Source organism: Ochotona curzoniae, unplaced genomic scaffold (assembly GCF_017591425.1).
Source record: "Ochotona curzoniae isolate NIBS_2020 unplaced genomic scaffold, NIBS_Ocur_1.0 contig_291, whole genome shotgun sequence".
Classification (NCBI taxonomy): Eukaryota; Metazoa; Chordata; class Mammalia; order Lagomorpha; family Ochotonidae; genus Ochotona; species Ochotona curzoniae.
This window is the reverse complement of record NW_024465649.1, coordinates 12,477,907-12,498,621: the sequence shown is the minus strand read 5'-3', so window position 1 is coordinate 12,498,621 and position 20,715 is coordinate 12,477,907. Positions and strand designations below refer to the sequence as shown.

The 20,715-nt window shown below is 42.7% G+C and overlaps 1 protein-coding gene across 2 annotated transcripts in view; it reads left to right on the top strand.

Moving 5' to 3' along the window:
- TCEANC2 (transcription elongation factor A N-terminal and central domain containing 2) overlaps positions 1-20,715 on the top strand; it is a 58,451-nt gene that overhangs the window by 5,498 nt on the left and 32,238 nt on the right. For both annotated transcript variants that reach the window (XM_040978514.1, XM_040978513.1), the window contains exon 3: positions 19,971-20,112. In XM_040978514.1, coding sequence (XP_040834448.1) covers positions 19,971-20,112 — 142 coding nt within the window. The remainder of the gene's footprint in view (positions 1-19,970; positions 20,113-20,715) is intronic.

The window sequence follows — 20,715 nt, the reverse complement described above, 5'->3', positions numbered from 1 at the left end:
AAGCTGGGTGGGAAATAGAGCAGCTGAGACTCAAACTGGATGCCAGCTCCCCATCCAGAGGCTTAACTTGCTATGCCACAATGTCAGCCCTTATGTGGTCTCCTTATAAAGCCATCATGATTCCATAATGGGGTTCTACCTCCACAAAATAAATCAATCACTTCCTGAAGGTCCCACCTTCAGACACCATAACTGTATCAAACCTTCACTCTAACTCATTAAGCATTAACAGTAATTCATTAATTCTTTTTTTTTAATAATTTATTTTGGACTATGTTTATATAGCTGAGAAGGATGTATGCCTGTGTGGACCATTGATTAGGGTGGAAATGGTCAAGGAATGGGGGAAAGTGGATCAGACTATTGCTTTTTATTTATTTTTTTTTTTCTGCATCTGGGGCAAGGAAGGAGAGAAGGGGTGAGGGCCGATCCCAGCACCCTAACTGCATCAGTACCTGGGGATAGGGTCAGTGGCTCAGTGCCATGCTAGGGTCCCCGATGTCCATGTTCCAAAGGTTCTGTTTAAATGGTGTTGATAGTTCTAAGATGTTAACTTCTTGCTGCAAGGTTGAGGAAGTACCTCTGAAGTCCATTGGCTGATACAGTCTGCCTTGGAGTATCCACTTTCCCAGATACTTGCTGTCAAATCTTGGCCAGGAGAGCTGTCCAGTTTGTTTGGCCATCGCTGTCTTTTTAAGACCTCAGTGAGCTGTCATGTCTCCCACGTGTGTCTGGGTATGCCATCCACCACAAAGGCTTCAGTAGCTGAGGAGACCCAGTTGTGACACATGCACTTCATGGTCAGACCATACATCCTGTGATTTTTTCCCATGATTGGAATTATGAGTCCGGTGGCCCAGTTAGAGATGATCCCCAAAGAAACCTCACCAGAGGTGACTCCAGACCTCACTCCTAGGCCAGTACAAGGTCTGGCTCAGTCCATCACCCACATCAGACTATACATACACTGGTGGTTGCAGTTGCGTGGTCGTTTCTGTTTCTCGTACACAAACTGATGGACCCAGCCCATCCCTGCCAACCACACACTTGGCCTTCACACACATGGATGGGAATTGCAGCCTAGTTTTAGCAACCCCCAATAACTTCCACTGGGCCTGCCCCCAGCTCTGGTTCCTACAGATGCTGGTGTATGCTGCAGACTAGTCTGGTTTGTTCCACATCCCATTCAGCTCTCTTACATATCAATGGGTGTTGTAGCTTAACTCAGCCTGACTAACTGCGCAATTTCCAGCCCACACTTATGCTGGTGGGTGCTACCACCTATCCAGCCAGGTTCACCCTCAGCCCTGATTCCCATGCTCACCAATGGGAGCAGCAGCCCATCAGATGGATACCCAGTTTCCCTACTAGGCCCACTGCTGATCCTGGATCTTGCTTCTTCCTGGTGTTACTGTTGTCTAACCCGACAGGACCTGACCCAGTGCCAGCTGACATTGAGGCAAAGCCTGAGCAGTCTGCACCTACCCTGGCTCATGCATGCACAGTGATTATGGCTTCCTAGCCCAGCCTGGCTCTCCCCCTAACCCATCTCACATCTAGGCAAGCTGATTTTGTAGCCCTGACCAACCTAGTCTGCCCCTAGGCCCAGCCTGGCAGGTACAGCGCCCTTGCCAAACCAGCCCACACCCATTCCAACTCTTACTGTTGGGTGTTACAACCCAGCTCTACCTGGCCACTCCTAGACCCAGCTCTTGTGTGATTCAGCGGTACAGAGACCTAGCCCAATCTGTCCTATACCCACCCTGTTCTCATGCTCACCAGTGGGAGCAGTGGCCCAGCAGGGAATCCTTGCAGCCCCGTACTGGGCTCATCTCACCCTGACACTCACAGGGTCATGTGTGTGCTGGTGAGTGCTGCGGCCAAGTCTGGCTTGGCCCACCTTGTCTCAGCATTTGCTGGTGGGTACTGCAGCCTGACCAGGCCTGACATGTCCCCATTTTCAGCTCATACTGGCAGGTACTGCAGCCTCGGCCAGTCTGGACAGCCCCCAGTCCTAGCCCTAACTGAACTGGCTGGTGTTTTGGCCCATCCTGGCCTGTCCTGCAGCCTGTCCTGGTTCTCACATCTGCCAACGGGTACTATGAATTGGCCTAGCCTGGCCCACCCCCAGACCTGAGCCACATGCATGCCAGCAGACACTGTAATCTAGCCTGATCTGAGCTGTTCCCAGCCGTGTTTCTCATGCTCAACCTGCAGGGACTGCATCCTGACAGAGGAGTTAGCTCCTCTATCAGGTCATCTCCCAGTCGTAGTTCTCATGCACACCCATGGATTTTGGCCAGACTGACTTGGCTAACCGCCTCTCCTGGCAGGAACAGTGGCCTTGTCCAACTGACCTACACACATTCCAACTTTTACTGTTGGATGTTACAACTCAGCCCCACCTGGCCACTCCTAGACCCAGCTCTTGCATGGTTCAGCAGGTTCAGAGACCTAGCCCAGCTTGTCCTACATCCATCCAGGCTCTTACGAGCACCAGTGGGTGCTGAAACCAAACCCAGTCTGGCACACCCCACACCCAGTCCACACCCATGCCGAGATATACTACAGTTATGTCCAGCCTAGTTTGCCACCCCCATTCTGGCTCTCATGCTCACCAGTGTGAACCGCAGCCCAGCCAGGGCATCCCCTTAGCTCCCAACCACAGATGGCCTTTTGGCAAAGATCAAGTGTAGTTAGTATCTGTTCTTAGCAGTTTAATTTATTCACGCTTAACATAAAATTTTGAGGCTTAAATGTCTACATGAGTTTGTGAAGCCTAACAATGAAGGTAATTCAGAAAGTTCATGGAACTGGTATTTTGTGGCATATTGGGTAAAGCTGCCATTTGTGACACTGGCGCATCACATGGACGCCAGTTCAGGTCCTTGCTGCTCCACTTCCCACAGGCTCCTGGCTGCTGGCTTTGGCTTGGCTAGGTGCTGTCTGTTGTTGGCATGTAGGGGAGTGAACCAGCAGATGAAAGATCGATCCCTCTTTTTCTACTTCTTCCTCTGTCTCTGTAGTTCTTACAATTGAATGGATCTTAAAAATGTATGTAATGAAAGAAAATCTATGTATGAATTCCAGTTTCTTTTAGCATCGAGATAGACATCTTTTAATTCAGTTTTGTGCACTTTTTGAATTACCCCTGTGTTCACCTGCCCTTTCTTCCTTTGGATTCCCACCTGTGTCCTTGTTGAGGATCACTAAGTTTGAGGATGAAAGTTAATGATATAAAGATTTCACAGTTTGAGTAAGTAACACTCAATGGAATAGCTAATACAACTCTTAAATTTTTTAGCTTTCTTCTAGACTTGCTTCTGTTCTCTATTTTTATGTCCATCTACCAAATAACAAACTAAGAGCCATGTATTTTGAGATTTATTGATTGATTTGAAAGGCACAGTGACAGAAGCAGGGAGATAAAATACACATGTGGATGCATCCTCCTGCTGGCTTACTTCCCCAAAACCTGTGACATCTGGGACTGGCTCAGACCAAAGCCAAGAGCCAGGAACTCAGGTCTGCCATGGGGTGCATGAGCCCAAGCTCTTGGGACATTATCTGCTGCCTTCAGTGTACATCAGTGGCAAGCTGGGTTGGAAGCCAACAGGGAACTTGATCCTAGGCATTCAGATATGAGATGCAGGTTTCCCAAGTAGCAGCTTAACCCAATGTGCCACAACACCTGTGTTAGGAATTATTGTTAGCTCTTTCCTCTTATATCCACAATTTCAGTTTGGCTTTGTAAAATTTCTTCTTGCTCATGTCTTTGATTTGATTCTAAAATCTTGTTATTCCTCACATAGAACGGTTCCATAGTCTGCTGGCTTGTTCCCTTGTCTTAGCATTCCCTCCATTGCTCCTCATGGTTACCCTAGAGAAATCTGTTTAAGGCAGTATAGATCTACTGTGGTTGCTCTCCTGGCTAATCTATTTCAGTGGCTTCTCAGTAGCTGTTGTTAAGACCACATTTCCCTAAATGGTACCCAAGGCCTTCCATGACTTGACACCTGCCCTCCTTGTTACTCATATTATTCTATTTATTTTAATTGTTTTTTTTTTTAATTTGCTGAGAGAAAGAATTAACAGAGATAGAGAGAAACTCAGATACCCGCAGTAGCTGGGGTTGGGAGCTGGGAACCCCCTGCAGATCTCCCATGTGGGTTGCAGGGATTGACAGCTTGAGCCAGTCCCCACTACCTCTCAGGGTGTACATTAGCAGGAAGCTGGAGCCTGAGATGGCACTGAAACTCAAGCCCAGTGGCTCTGATCCACAAGGTGGATGTCTCAACTGGTATCTTAACCAATGGGCCAGATGCCCACTGTTAACTGTTACTGTTAACACTCCACACATTGTCTTTTTCTCAAGATGGTGTGCTTGTTCCTGCCTCTACATCCTAGCATATAGTGTTCTGTCTGCCTGGCATAGCCTCATCTCTTTATCTTGGAGGAAATAGAATATATTGATACAGATCATAGACTTGAGAGCCGAACTGCAGGCGGTAGAATCCTAGTCCTGCTACTTACCACTTTTATGACATCAGGCAAGTTATTTAACCTTGGTGTCCTTGCTTATTAAGTGAGTTTTAATGTCAGTGCCTGTTTTATTATGAAGTTTGAGTAAGTCAACATATTTAAGTGCTTAGAACAGTCCGACACATGCCAGGTAGCTGAATTTATTTCTTCTTATCATTCCTTTATGAAATCCTATTTGACGCCCACGACCTAGTTCAGGGTTCTGTTTTACTATGAGACCTCTGCTGGCTACCTGTCTCTCCTCTGGGTAGTCACTCCCTTCTCTGAGCCATGTCTGTAAGTTAACCAGCCCTCTGTCATTCCACTTACTTAGGTTGTATTACAGCTACACTCTGAGCTTCTCAAAAGACTGCATCTTACTGAATCTGCACCCCCAATACCTGGTACAGGATTTGGCATACGATAAGCCATTGAGCTCCAACTCTAAAAGCCTTGGCATGATATACGAGACCTTTCCTGTGCCACTCCACCATGCCTTATCATCTCTTGTGGCTCCTCATTTATGAATTAGCTTGAATGTATTGTAGCCATACATACACCATTTCTTGCTGTTCTGTAAGTAAGATATTCTCTCTTCTGTCTCCAGTGCTGTCTTTGACTTGATGCTGGTCCATTTTCTTGGAAAGCCCTTCTCTTTGTTTCTCCAAAGTAAATTCCTACTCATCAACCTACCCAAGTATCATGTTTCCTGAATCCTGGATGATAAATTTCCTGAGTGTGGGGACCTTGAGTATTGTATTTATCTCTGTCCTTGGATCTACACAGTATTGGCACACAATAAGTGGTCAATAAATCGTTGTTAATAAATGTTGAAATGTTTTCTGGGTCCTTGGAAGTGTTAATCCTTTCCCCTCCATTGTCCTAACACTAGGTTCAGATAGTCTGTTGTAGCCCCTCACTTTACTGTATGTAATTATGTGCTTACCTGTAGTTTTTCCCAGGCCACTAGATTCGGCATCTTCCTGTGTTCCAATTCTGCTCTAAAATGTCTAAGCTATACTATGAATAAATTGTTTAATGAACAGTAATCATCCTTATTTTGGTGTGCTTATGTAGGAATTTCAACATATCGTAGAACAACTGTTTTATGTCCTATACTATGCTCAGTGTTGATTAATGTAAGAGAAATTTAAATGCAAATTATGAACTCCTGTGGAAGAATTTATGTGACCTGTTGAAAAATTGGCATATAGACAGTGAGGGTTAAACGTGTTCAGAATAGATTGTGTGGCAGTGTGCCTTAAAGAGTTGGGAAATGTGGCTGGATAAAGGGAAGTATTGGAGAGTAATGACTGAGTGGTACATGCTGCTCTATTTTATTAATGAACAAAGTTTACTTTCATGTGTACACAGTAGCAAATTAAAAACAGGTTAGGGAGGGCTGCTGTTGTGGAGAAGTAGGTAAAGCCACTGCCTGAAATTCTGAAATCCCATATGGGCACCAGTTCGTGTCCCTGTTCCTCTACTTCTGATCCAAACCCCTGCTGATAGTCTGGAAAAGCACCAGAAAATGGCCCAAGTACTTTCGCACCTGTCACCTACGTGGGTGACCCAAATTAAGCTCCTGGCTTTAACCTGGCTGAGCTCTGGCTATTGTGGCCATCTGGGGAGTGAACCAGCAAATGGAAGATCTCTTTGTCTCTCCTCATCTCTCTGTAAGTGAACATCAGAGTGCCTGGAATCAGTTTGTTGCTCTGGCTCAGACGCCTGACTTCCTGTCAGTGCAGACCTTGGGAGACAGTGGTAATGCAGGTTGGGTCCTGCTACCCACGTGGGAGACCCGGGTTGAGTTCCTGGTTCTTGGCTTTGACCTGTCCTTGGCCATTTAGGGAGTGAATCAACAGAGGGGAGCTCTTCATTTTTTTTCTCTATTTCTCTGCCTCTCAAATAAATAGATACATTATAATTTTAAAAATTTAAATGTAGTTTATAAGCAAGTTCAGTAAGTTCTGGAGAGTTAGTAATCCACTCCCAAATAACCTATTCTTATACACTAACATCAAGTTTTAATACAAAGAATCTGCTGAATGTTTTGTATTCAGTAATGTATAATATATCTGAGTTTAAAAATGTCTAAATTACGGGATCATTATGTTGGAAGTACTGAACATTGTTCCTGGCACACAGTGAAAACTGAAAGCTTCAGGGCCTGACACTATGGATAGCATGCTAATCCTCTGCATGAAGCCCTGCTGTGTCATATGGGTGCTGGTTCATGTCCCAGTTGTTCCACTTCTGATCCAGCTCCCTGCTAATGGCCTGGAAGAGCAATGGGAGATGGCCCAAAGCCTTGGGACTCTGCACGTGTATGGAGACCTGAAAAAAGCCCCTAGCTTCTGGCTTTAGATCAGCTCAACTCTTGACTGTATCAACCATTTGGGGAGTGAACCAGTAGTTGGAAGATCTCTTTGTCTCTCGAATATGTAAATATGCCTTTCACATAAAAATGACTGGAAAAAAACCTGATAATTTCTTCTCATATAAGAATAAATTGTATAAAACTAAAGCTGCTGCTGATGATAATGATGATATTGGTAATAATGACTAGCAACATTTGTTCAACCCATTTCTGTGGGCCAGTCATTGTACTAATATATACTGACTTTTTAAATTCTCATAATAGCCCTTTGAAATACGTGTCTTTTATCACTCTGGTATAGTCGAGGACTCTAAGGCACAGAGGGCTTAAGTATTGGTGGTTTGCATGTGTAAATGGCAGAGCTGGGATTTGAACTATACAGCTTGGGTCTGTAATCTGCCCCCTAAAAGGGAAACTAAAGTAGAGGTTTCTGAATGCCAAATTCAGTAGTTACAAAAGTCTTCTAATATCAGGACCATGATGCTTCTGTTATCAGAATTTTACAAGTGATTTTGCCATAACCTTATTACATACAATAAAAAATGCTATTCGGTAGAGCTCATGCAGTATTCATTTAAGTGGTAAAGGTCAATTTGGCTAATTTCTTCTTACTTAAAAGGAAATAATTTTTAAAAAAGATTTATTTATTTTTATTTGAAAGACAGATTGTCAGAGATAAGGAGAGACAGAGAGAGGAAGGTCTCCATCCACTGGTTCATTCCCTAAATGGCTACGGTAACCAGAGCTCAGTGGATCCAATCAAGTTTCCCACGTGGGTGCAGGGTCCCAAGGACCATCCTCTACTGCTGCTTTCCCAGGCCACAAGCAGGGAGCTGGAAGGGAGGTGGAGTAGCCGGGACACAAACTGATGCGCATATGGATACCAGCGCTTGCAAGAGGATGTTTAGCCAATTGAATGATCACATTGGAGCCCCAAAGATAAATAATTTCTTCTGTTGGTTACAATAGGAGAGATTTTTTTCTAGAATATACTAATCCTTTTAGGTTTAGCATTTTAGAATGCTGTATAAAGTTTTCTCCTTTGTAAAATTGACTAGCTAAAATGTTGCTTCCTGCCTCCACCAGTGCAATGTTTCCCACAGTATTGCATTTTAGTAAATCATTTTTTCTAATAGGTTTTGTCAAGTCTGATATTTCAACCATCCACTACTCTAAGACCAGATGGTATGTTGGAGAGCACATCTTTTTAGGCAAAAACTGTTCTACCATTCATTGTAGCTTCCTCATTGATATTTTTTGTGTCCATCTGTGTCCTGAATAATTCAGGTAAGAATTTGAAATGTCTGTTTTCAGGCTTATATTTAGAAAGATATTAGGAGATATTTCTTTGATATGTGTGGCTTTTTTGGTTGTAGTTGTTCTGAAATGGTTTTTCATATTTCTATCCTATAATTTTTAAGTCTGAAAATTGCACTGTTCATATATTTGAAGGTAGAGGCTTGATCAGTTATGCTTTCTGTTTCCTGTATATGAATGAGTTGTTCCCGGGTTGGGTGTTGTGCATACTGGTTTAGATGTCCATGTCACATGCTGTAGTACTTAGATTTGTATCTTGGCTCCATGCCCACTTCCAGCTTCCTGCTGATGTGTACCTGGGGGGCAGCAGGTAGTGGCTCCCATATTTAGGTTCGTGCTACCGTTACTGAAGACCTGCATGGCGTTCCTGGCTGCTGACTTCTGATTTTGGTTCTAGACATTGTGGGCATTTGGGGAGTGAATCAGCAGATGGGAACTCTGTTCACCTTTGAAGAAGAAAAAGAGGTAGAGGAAAGAGGGAGGAAGGGAGGAAAGGTTAGGAAGGAATTTTGGAAGAAATGAAAGAAGGAAGGAATTGTTCAGGTCCTCAAGTTATTCAGAGTCCGGTGGGGAAGACAACCTATTTGATAAGTATATGCAGAAAGCATAGCTGTAATAACAGCCTGTCCATATTGCAACAGGATCCAAGGAGAAGTATGGTGAAATGATAGGAGGGGGATAAAGCCTTCAGGGAAGACATGACACGTGAGGGGTCTTTAAAAATAAATAGGTGTGCATCAGTCAGAGAAAGGATATCCAGGTAAAGGATGTGAAATACTGTGGTTCAGTTTGCATCCTGTGAACAGATTGGTGTATCTGGTGCAAACGATGAGACCAGAAAGGATGCCAAAAACCAAGTCACGGAGGCAGTCAGTGCCATGCTGCAGAGTTGGGACTTCTGTCATCTGCTGTGTTGAGATGGTCTGTAATGGAACTTGGACCGGATTCCTACCACATAGAAATACTGGAGTGTCTGCACAGGGACCAGCGTTGTGTTACAGCAGCTTAAACTGCTGTCCATGATACCAGCCTTCACTGAGTGCCAGTTCAAGTTTGGCTGCTCTACTTCTGATCTACTTTCCCTTTAATGTGACTGAAAAAGCAGCAGATAATGCTCCTGGTGCTTGGACCTGTGCCTCCCTGTGCACGCAAAGAGTCTGGGCTCTTGACTCTAGGCTTCTGGCTATTGGGGCAGTTTGAGGACTGAATCAGCATGTGGAATAGTGCTCTGTTCCTCTCCCTTTTCCCTGTTTGTAATGAGCTTTTCAAATACAGTAAATCTGAAAGCTCAGTCTTAATTTTTTTTTAAGATTTATTTTTATTATTTTTTTTATTGGAAAGGCGGATATACAGAGAGGAGAGACAGAGAGGAAGACCTTCCATCCGATGATTCACTCCCCAAGTGAGCGCAATGGCCGATACTATGCCGATCCGAAGCCAGGAGCCTCTTCCGGGTCTCCCACGTGGGTGCAGGGTCCCAAGGCCTTGGGTCGTCCTTCGCTGCTTTCCCAGGCCACAGGCAGGGAGCTGGAAGGGAAGCGGGGCTGCCGGGATAGAACCGGCGCCCATATGGGATCCCGAGCGTGCAAGGTGAGGACCCCAACCCCTGCGCCACCGCGTCGGGCCCGCTCAGTCTTAATTTTTTAAGCTCAGTCTTTTCCTTTGGGAGGAAAAATGAGAAAATATGTAATTTTAAAATAAGATGTATTTTTTTTTAATTTGAAAGGCAGAGTTACAGAGGGGAGACAGAGATCTTCCATCCTCTGATTCACTCCCCAAATGGCTACAGCAGCCAGAGGTGAGTAGATCTGAAGCCAGGGTCTTCATCTGGGTCTCACATGGGAGTGTAGGGGCCCAAGCGCTTGGGTCGTCCTCCATTGATTTCCTAGCCCACAAGCAGGAAGCTGGGATCACAAGTGTAGCCATCTGGACTCGAACTGGTATCCGTACAGGATGCCAGCGTTGAAGGCAAAAGCTTAGCATACTATGCCACAATGCTAGCCTGGAAGATATATATAATTTTATTTGTAAAAAATAATTTATTTTTGTTGGAAATGCAGATTTACAGGTTGGGTGGCGGGGGATATCAGTCTGCTAGTTTACTCTCCAAGTGGCCACAATGATTAGAGCTGAGCCAATCCAAAACCAGAAGCCAGGAGCTTCTTCTGGGTCTCCCACGGAGATGCAGGGTCCCAAGGCTTTGGCCCATTTTTCGCTGCTTTCCCAGGCCACAAGCAGCAAATTGGGTGAAAGGTAGAGCAGCCAGGACATGAACTGGTGCCCATATGTGATCCCAGGTCTTGCATTGGAGGATTTAGCCACTGAACCGTCATGCCAGGTCCTGAAAATACATGTAATTTTTAATCAATAAAAAATAATCATTACAAATGGACTAAATATGTCTTTTAAATTATTCTCATATATGATGCAATCGGTAGCTAAATGAAGCAAAATACCCAGAAAAATTTAAAGGATGGATACATACAATATACAAAGAAAGCTGTCATAGATAGCATTTCAATGATAAAAATTACAAGAAGATTATGGGGGAAAGAAACCCCAAACATCCATTGGGGGAATAGATTTCAAAGTTGTAAAACATATTTATACATAACAGAATATTAGCCATTACTATTAAAATATACGACCTGGGATGGCTGAGGGGCTGACGTTGTGGTATAACTGATAAAACTGCTGCCTGCAGGCCCAGCATGATGGTTCAGAGGCTAAATCCTCACGTAGCATGTGCTGGGGTCCCATAAAGGCACAAGTTTGTGTTCTGGGTGCTCCATTTCCCATCCAGTTCCGTGCGTGTGGCCTGGGAAAGCAGTGAAGGATGCCCCAAAACCTTGGAACCCTGTACCCACGTGGAAGATCTGGAATAAGTTCCTGGCTCCTGGCTTCAGATCAGCTGCAAATGATAGAATTTCATTATTTTATGGCCGAATAATCCATTGTGGATATATACTTTTTCTTTATCCATTCACCAGATGAATTTTGGTTGATTCCAAATTTTAGCTGTTGTGAATAGTATTTCTGTAACCATGGTGATGCAGGTGTCTCTGATTCATTGTATTTGGGTTTTTGGGGTATGTAGCCAGGGGTGGGATTGCTGGAATCCTGGAAAGTCTGTTTCTGGTTCCACTCTGTTTTCCCAGTGACTGCACACATTTATATTGTCACCAACAGTGTGTGTTCTCATTTGACTACATCCTCGCTAGCGTTTCTTACTCTGTTTTGGATTTTAGCCATTCTGATGGGCGAAGCGATATCTCATTGTGGTTTCCATTGCAGTTCCCTATTAGCTAGTGATGTTGAGCATGTTTTTGCATTTGTTGGCCATTTGTATTTCTTTTTTAAGAAGTGTCCTTTGCTCATTTTTCAGTGAGTCAATTGTTTTGTTGTTGGTGAGTTTAAGTTGTCTATCTATTTGAATGTAGTCCTTTTTTCATATGGGTGTTTTGCAAATTTTTGTTCTCATTCTGTTGGATCTGTTAACTCTCTTGATTATTTCTTTTGCTGTGAAGAAGTTGAGTTTGCTAGAATCCCATTTGTTTTGTTTTGCTTTTTTGCCTTTGCTTTGAGCATCTTGCCCAAGAACTCGTCCCCTACACTCATGTCTTGGAGTGTTTCCTCTATATTTTCTTCCAGCAGCTTCATAGGGATAGGTCTTAAATTTAGGTCATTGATCCATCTTGAGTTGTCATTGTATATGCTAAGTGATACGGTATGATTTCATTCATAGATTCTTTCTCTCTTTCACACACACACACACACACACACACACACAGCCCCATCAGTTGAAGAGATTATCCCTGCTTCACTGTGTGATCTGAGCACTTTTGTAAAAAATCAGTTGGGTTGGACCCAGTGCAATAGCCTAGCAGCTGAAGTACTCACCTTGAACACACCGAATCTCATATGAATGCCGGTTCTAATCCTGGCTGCCCTGCTTCCCGTCCAGTTCCCTTCTTGTGGCCTGGGAAAGCATTCGAGGATGGCCCAAAGCTTTGGGACCCTGCACCCAAAGGAGACCTGGAAACGGCTCTGGGCTCCTGGCTTTGGATCGGTGTATCTCTGGCCATTGTGGCTGCTTGGGGATTGAACCATTGAAGGGAAGATCTTCCTCTCTCTCTCCTCCTCCTCTCTGTATATATGACTTTCCAATAAAAATAAATAAATCTTTAAAACAATCAGTTGGATTTATGTATGTGAATGAATTTCTGGGTCCTCTCTTCTGTTCCATTTTTCTCTGTACAAGTTTTTACCCCAGTAACTTTGTACTGTTTTAATTACTGCAGGTTGTAGTATGGTTTAAGGTCGGGTGTTGTTATGCCGCAAGCTTGATGTTTGTTGTTCAGGAGCGCTTTGGTGATTCCATATAATTTTTAGGATTGATTTTTCTAATTCTGTAAAGAATGGCCATTGGTATTTTGATTGGGATTGCCATTAAATATGTAGGTTGTTTTATAGACATTTTTTAAAATCTTTTTTATCAGAACTGCAGACTTTATGGAGAGCAAGATCTTCCCAGCTGCTGGCTCATTCCCAAATGAGCACAATGGCAGGAGCTGAGCCAATCTGAAGCCAGAAGCTTCTTCCAAGTCTCCCCAAGGCTTTGGGCCATCCTCCACTGCCAGTCCACAAACAGGGAGCTGGATGGGAAGTGGAGCAACCAGGGCACAATCTGCTGCTCATATGGGATGCTGGTGCGTGAAGGCGGAGGATTAGCTTGTTGAGCTGTGGCATGTTTATTTTGTAACTTGCAATTTTACTGAACTTGTTCTAACAGGGTTTTGGTGGAGTGTTTAGGTTTTTCCATGTTCAACATCATGTCATCTGCACACATGGATAATTGGACTTTCTCTTCCAAATTTGTTGCTCTTTATCTGTCCTTATTTGCTCTTGTTAAACTTGCAGTATTGTGTTGGATACAGCTGGTGAAAGTAGGCATCTTTGTCTGAAGGAAAAATACTTTCAGCTTTTCCCCATTCAGTATGATATTGGCTGTGAAATATAACCTTTATAATTTTGAGGAATGTTCCTTCTATACCTAATTTATGAAGGGTTTTTGTGATGAATGGATGTTGAATCTTATCATGTGATTTCTCTGCATCTCTTGAAATGACCATATGGATTTTGTTGTAGCACCCTTGCATTTCTGGGATAAATTTCACTTGCTTATGATGTATGATCTTTTTGATGTGGTTTTAGATTCGATTTGCTAGTATCTTGTTGAGAATTTTTGCATCTGTGTTTGTTAGGGTTATAGGTCTGTAATTTTTGTGTCATGTCTTTGTTTGATTTTGATATCAAGACAGTACTGGTTTCATAAAAAAAGTTTGGCAGAATTCCATCTTGTTTTACATTTTGGAATAGTTTGAAGATTATTGGAGTAACTTCCTTCTTCATGTTTTGTGGAATTCAGTAGTAAAGCCATCAGGTTCTGAACTTTTCCTTGATGGAAGACTTTAGACTCCTGCCTTCAATCTAACTGCTTGCAATGGGTCTGTTTAGTTTGTCTGTATCTTGATTTAGTCTTGGTAGATTATATGAATCCAGAAATTTTTTTCTTTGAGGTTTTCCAGTTTATTAGCATGTAATATTTTGTAGTAGTTTTTTTCCTATGACCCCTTGTATTTCAGTGGTATCAGTTGTAATATTGTTTTTCATCTCTTGTTGTTTTTTTTTTTTAAGATTTATTTATTATCATTTTAAAGGCAGATTTGCAGAGAGAAGGAGAGACAGAAAGATCATCTATCTGCTGGTTCACTCCTCAAATGTCCTCAATGGCCAGAGCTGAGGCTATCCGGAGCCAGGAGCCAGGAATAAGGAGGTTGGAGCTGCTTCTAGGTCTCCCAAGTGAGTGCAGGGTCCCAAGGAGTTGGACCATTCTTTGTTGCTTTCCCTGTCCACAAGCAGGGAACTGGATCAGAGGTGGAGCAGCTGGGACATACACTGGTGCCCATATGGGATACTCCCACTTGGAGGTGGAGAGTCAGCCAATTGAGTCATTGTGCTACCCCCTCTAAATTTTGTTTTTCTTTCTCTTCTTCTCTCTCTCTATTTGTTTGTTTGTTTGTTTTTTAAAGTTAGTTAAAGATTTATTTTGTTTATCTTTTCAAAGCAGATTTTGTTTGTTGATGTGTTTTTTGTTTGTTTCAATTTTATTTCTTTCTGCTCTGATTGTTAGTGTTTCTTGCCTCTGGCTGATTTGGGATTGGTTTGTTGTTGCCTTCCAATAATGTGTCTTAGATCTTTAATTTGAGACCTTGCTCTTTTTAATGTAAACACTTAATGTCATAAGCTTCCCTCTTAATACTGCTTTTGCTGTATCCCACAGGTTTTGATATGTTGGGTTTCCCTTTTCATTTACTTCAAGAAAGTTTTTTTATTTCCTTTTTCGTTGATCATTCAGCAGCATATTGTTTAATTTTGAAGTCTTTGTGAGTGTTCTATTCTTTTTGTTGATTTCTAATTTTACTCTAATAGTCTGAGAAGTTACATGGCATGATTTCAATCCTTTTAATTTCCTGTGACTTGATTTGTGGCACCTAGTATTGGTCTGTTCTAGAAGATGTTCCACATGTTGATGAGAACATGTATGCTGTCGCTGTGGCGGGAGATGTCCTGCAAATGTCTGTTAGGACCATGTTCCATACTTTGCTTTAGTTCCAGTATTCATTTTCTGTCTAGACGATCTGTCCTTTGATGAAAATGGGGTATTGAAGTCACCCACTTTTACAGTATCGAAATCTACAGTATTTGCTGTATGTATCTGGGTGGCCTTATATTGGGTGCATATGTTTTTATAATTGTGAAGTCTTCTTGCAGAATTGAACGTTTTATCAAAATATGTCCTCCTCTATTTCCTTTAAGGTTTTTTTTATTTGAAGTCTGTGTAGCAGGGTAGCTACAACTGCTACTTCTGTATGTTTGTGAAGTGAGTTTATTATAGGCAGGTCTTGTTTTTTATCGATTCAACCAACCTAAGTGTTTTGGTTGGTGAATTTAATTCATTTACGTTCAAAGTTATTAGTATTGATAGATAAGAACTAAGATTTGTTATTTGCCAATTACATTGGATAATTATTCTGCCTGCTCTGTTGGTGAATTCCATGGTGACATGTGTTTCATGTTCTTTTTTTTTTTTAAGATTTATTTATTTTTATTGGAAAGTCAGATATACAGAGAGGAAGAGAGATAGAGAGGAAGATCTTCCATCCAGTGATTCACTCCTCAAATGAGCACAATGACCAGTGCTGGGCTGATCCGGACCCAGGATCCAGGAACCTCCTCCACGTCTCCCACACAGGTTCAGCATCCCAAAGCATTGGACCGTCCTCAACTGCTTTCCCATGCCACAAGCAGGGAGCTGGATGGGAAGTGGAGCTGCCAGGATTAGAACCAGTGCCCATATGGGATCCCTGAGTGTTCAAGGCGAGGACATTAGCCACACCGCCGGGCCCCATGTTTACTTCTAATACAGGGCACTCTTTGGAATTTCTTGGAAGGCTGACCTGTGGCATTGGTGAATTCTCTCAGTTTTTTCTTATTTGAAAAATATTCTGCTTCTCTTTCACTTCTATTTATTAATTTATTTTCTAAAATTGTTTACATAGGTGAAAGGTATGCATGCCCACATAGGTCTCCAATCAGAGTAGGGAAGGTTGAATATAGAAGAAGTAGGTAGGACAAATGTTTCAATTTTTTTTTCTCTTATGTCCTCAGTGAGGGGTAGGCGACATTCCTTGCTGCCAGACTACTTCAGCACCTGGAGATGGGAATGGGCAGCCATTTGATGACACCTTTCTCCACTGTTTTTTTTTTTTAAGATTTATTTATTTTTATTGGAAAGTCAGATATACAGAGAGGAGGAGAGACAGGGGAAGATCTTCCATCCAGTGATTCATTCCCCAAGTGACTGCAATGGCCGGAGCTGCACCGATCTGAAGCCAGGAGCCAGGAACTTCCTCCAGGGCTCCCACATGGGTGCAGGGTCATCGGCTGCTTTCTCAGGTCACAAGCAAGGAGCTGGATGGGAAGTGGGGCTACCAGGGTTAGAACTGGTGCCCGTATGGGTTCCTGGAACGTACAAGGTAAGGACTTTAGCTGCTAGGCCACTGAGCTGGGCCCTCTCCTTCACTTTTTTTTTTGTTTTTTGTAAGATTTATTTATTTATTTGAAAGTCAGATGTACAGAGAGGGGGAGAGACAGAAAAGAAGATCTTCCATCCGATGATTCACTCCCCAAGTGAGCGCAACGGTCGATGCTATACTGATCCGAAGCCAGGATCCAGGAACTTCTTCCGGGTATCCCACATGGGTGCAGGGCTCCAAGGCTTTGGGCCGCTAGGCCACACCACTGGGCCCCTCTCCTTCACTGTTAAAGGATAGCTTCACTGGCTATATTGTTCCCTGCTGAAAGTGTTTTAAGTCCTTTTAATATACCACCCCGTACTCTGGCTTGTAGGGTCTCTACTGAAAAGTCTGCTATTAATCTAATTGGCTTTTGACTTTTCTGTATATGTAATTTGAAGCTTTTTTCTTACTGTCTAGGATTCTCTCCTTGTCTGTAACTTTTGACAATTTGACAACAATATGCCTTGGAGTAGGCCTTTTTGATTGAGTTATCTTGGGTGGGGGTTCTTTTTTTTTTAAGGTAATTATTTTGGTTTTGACGATTTTTACATAGATTAGGGTGCAGTGGGTCTTTGGCTGTAGGAAGGTGGGCCATTATTTCCACATTCTCTTTCCTTCCTGTCAGGTAAGGTTCTTTGAGCTTCTTATATGTAGTTGTCTGTGTTTCTTTTGAGACCTGGAAAATTTTCACCACTTCCATTTAGCAGATTCTCACTGCCTTTTTTTTTTTTTTTTCCTGCTTTAGGAATACCTGTAATACAAACACTTGATCATTTGATGGTATTCCAGACTTCATGTGGACCTCATTCTTTTCTCTGTTTTGTGTGATTGAGTTATTTCAGTATCCTTGGTCTTTGGGGCTGGTGTCTTGACATAGTGGTTTAAGCTGCTTCCTGCAGTGCTGGATCCCATATGGACATTGGTTAAAGTCCTGGATGCTCCTCTTCCAATCCAGTTTCCAACTAATGTGCCTAGAAAGGCGGCAGTCAGTTGCCTAGCTGCTTGAGCTGCTGCACCCAAACCTGGAAAAAGTTTCTTGGCTCCTGTTTTTTAACCCCAGCCCTGGCTGTTGAGGCCATTTGGGGAGTAAATCAGCAGATGGGATATCTATGTCTCCCTCTCTGTAAGTTTTCCTTTTAAATAAATAAAATCTTAAAAAAAAATTATTAGGGCCAGCCCAATGACATATAGACTAAGCCTCTGCCTGCAGTGCTAGCCTCTCATATGGGCACACATTCCTGTCCTGGCTGATCCACTTGTGATCCAGCTCCCTGCCTGTATTCTGGGAAAGCAGTAGAGAATGGTCCAAGTGCTTGGGCAACTGCATTCACATGGGAGACCTAGAAGAATCTTTTGGCTCCTGGCTTCAGAGATGCCTGTTGTAGCCATCTGGAGATTAGACCAGTGGAAGAAAAACCTCTCTGTCTCTTCCTTTCAAATAAAAACAAGTAAATCATTTTTTTAAAAAAAGATTTATGTATTTTTATTGAAAAGTCAGATTCACAGAGAGAAGGAGAAACAGAAAGGAAGATCTTCTGTTTGTTGATTCACTCCACAATTGACCACAACGGCCAAAACTAAGACAATCCAAAACCAGGAGCCAGAGCTTCTTCTGGGTCTCCCATGTGGGTACAGGGTCCCAAGGCTTTGGGCCATCCTTGACTGCTTTCCCAGGCCACAGGCATGGAGCTGGATGGGAAGCAGGGTTGCCAGGACATGAACTGGTGCCCATATGGGATCCCAGCGAGTGCAAGGTGAGGACTTTAGTTACTAGGCTGCTGCGCCTGGCCCAGTAAAAAAAAAAAAAAAAGTTTTTTTTTTTTTTTTTTACATTTTTGTTCTCAAGGTCAGAAATTCTTTCTTCTGATTGGTGTGTTCTGCTGCTAAAGCTCTCAGTCATATTTTTATTTCACTCAGTAAAAGTTTAATCTCCAGAATTCCTATTTGGTTCTTTTTAATGAGTTCTGTCTCCCTAGTAATATTTTCATTGATGCCAGTCATGACTCCCTCATTTTAAAAAATGTATCTGGATTCTCTTGCATCCTATTGAGTTTACTTATTCATTAGTTTGAATTCTGTATAGACTTCTTTCAGTTCAGGTTCTAATTCTGGAGGGGTGTATGCTACCTTGTTTCTTCATATCTCTGGTGTTCCCACATTGACACCTGCCTGTGTGGTATACTTGTCCTTTCTTCCTTGTCGAGTTTAATTTTCAGTCTGTATGGCCTACCTGGAATGTAGGGTATCACTTGGCTTGTTGCTCTGGCTCTCATCTCGGTGAGCCGACCGGGGGCGTAGTCTCTGCGTGGTTTTTGTTTGTTTGTTTGTTTTCGTCTTGATGTCAGTTGGATCTATACGTGACACAGTGGTCTAGTGTGCTACAGCTCTGAGGGATCGAAGTGTGGCTTTGAGGTGAAGAATTGTTTCCTTGCATGTGTGTTTTTAGCCCAGAGTTGTGTTCAGTCTTCCTGGTACTGTGCTAGCCAGGGCTTTGCTCTTGGTACCGAGGGAGACAGGTGGCTGTCCCCTTGTCCTGCTGGCAAACCTGCGTGATGCTAGTGTTGAGGACATTCTGGGAGTGAACCAACAAGTGGGAGGTCTCCATCTTCTTCCCATTTCTGCCTTTCATAAAGATAAAAAATAGTAATTGAATATTTTTTGAATTACAAAGAATTAAACTTTACATCTTGAGGAATTTTTGGTATGAACATATCTGCTCCATATCAGGAACCATTACAGAAATAATTCTGCATGACTCGTTTCTACCTCCAATCTCTAACTGAACCCACCGCCCCAAGGTCGCAATCCAAAGCAAGTTTTTTTTTTTAAATGTAAATGCACTTTTACTTTTTGTCTCCTAGTTTACTTTCACTCTTAGTTGAAATGATTTCAGAGCTACTGATAAGTTGTAGGAATACAAAGGGCTTTTCCATGTTCTTAGCCAGATGCCTTGATTGTTAATATTTTATATTAACTGGAAAGATACATACCAGCTTCAGCATTGTAGTTTCTTGTAGGATGAGAAGGAGGGAGGTGAATTTGGTGAAGGGTATAAAGGAGCTCTATAAGGCTTTATGATCTAGAATGGCAACATCTTAACTTTTCTTTCCCTATAAATGGGTTACTCCACATACTTTTCTTCATGTTTGAAATTTTAAGATTCTTTCAACAAGACCAGAGTTTGAGTTTTACCTTAACAGGAATTGAGAAACTGTTGAAAGTGTGCTTTTTATTGTTGAAATGAACATGTGTCTGATTTCCCTGTGAATGAAGACACTTTGAAGTGAGCTGTAGGATTGATTCACCTCAGCTTCTTCACTCTTCTTCTCCAGCTTACTGCTGCTCACTGCTAAGTGCCCAGTGCTATCTAAGCTGGAAAGATTGAAACTTGCGCTTTTCCTAATAGATGCAACTCTATTCCTGATTTGCAGTAAGCAGGACCTGCTTTTAAGCAATTACTCATCATTTGGGGCCATCAGACAACATTGTGCTGCAGCCCAGGTCCAGATCAATAATTCATAGGTCAGTAGGAGCCCCATTAGCTCAGGTGAAGGCAGACGTCTTTCTAATGAAAATATTCCACTTTCCAAATGACTTTTTTTTTTTCCCAGAGAGTTGTGGTTGTAGAAGACATAAAAAGATGGAAAACTATGTTGGAGCTTCCTAATCAAAGCAAAGAGAATCTAGTTGAAGCCTTACAAGAATTAAAGAAGAAGATCCCCTCCAGGGAGGTGTTGAAATCAACGAGGATAGGTATGTTCCTTCTGAATTTGATGAAAGTGCTTACATTATCTCTCTCTTTTTTTCTTTCCTTCCTTCCTCAAACATTACATTATTGGTCATATCAGCACTCTTCAAACTATCACTGGAAAATAATTCTTTTCCTGTATCATATTTTGCATTTAAAATGTTTTTATTCTTTTATTTTTAATGTTGTTCACATAGTTGATAAGGATGTATGTCCATGTGGGCCACTGATTAGGGTGGGGAGGGTCGAGGCATGGAGGAAGGTGGGTGGGACAAATGCTTCCCGTCTTTTCCTTCCCCCACTGCTGTGTCCACATGGGAGTGGGGGAAGAAGAGGCGGCCTCTGTGTGCTGCCAAACTACATCAGCAGCTGGGGATTGAGGACAATCACTTGATGACACCTTAGAGATCCCACTGTGGGGAACCACCTTGCCCTGGACAGTCCGCCACCTGCTGTGGACTAGCCCTACCAGGCTGGCCCTTCAGCCCTAGCTTTGTGTGTGCTGGCCGGTAGTGATTAATGCTACCTAACCCAACCTAGGTCTCCTACGTGGGTGGGTGCATTGGTCTGACCCAGACATGCACTTCCGGTTTCCCTCTTCCATACTA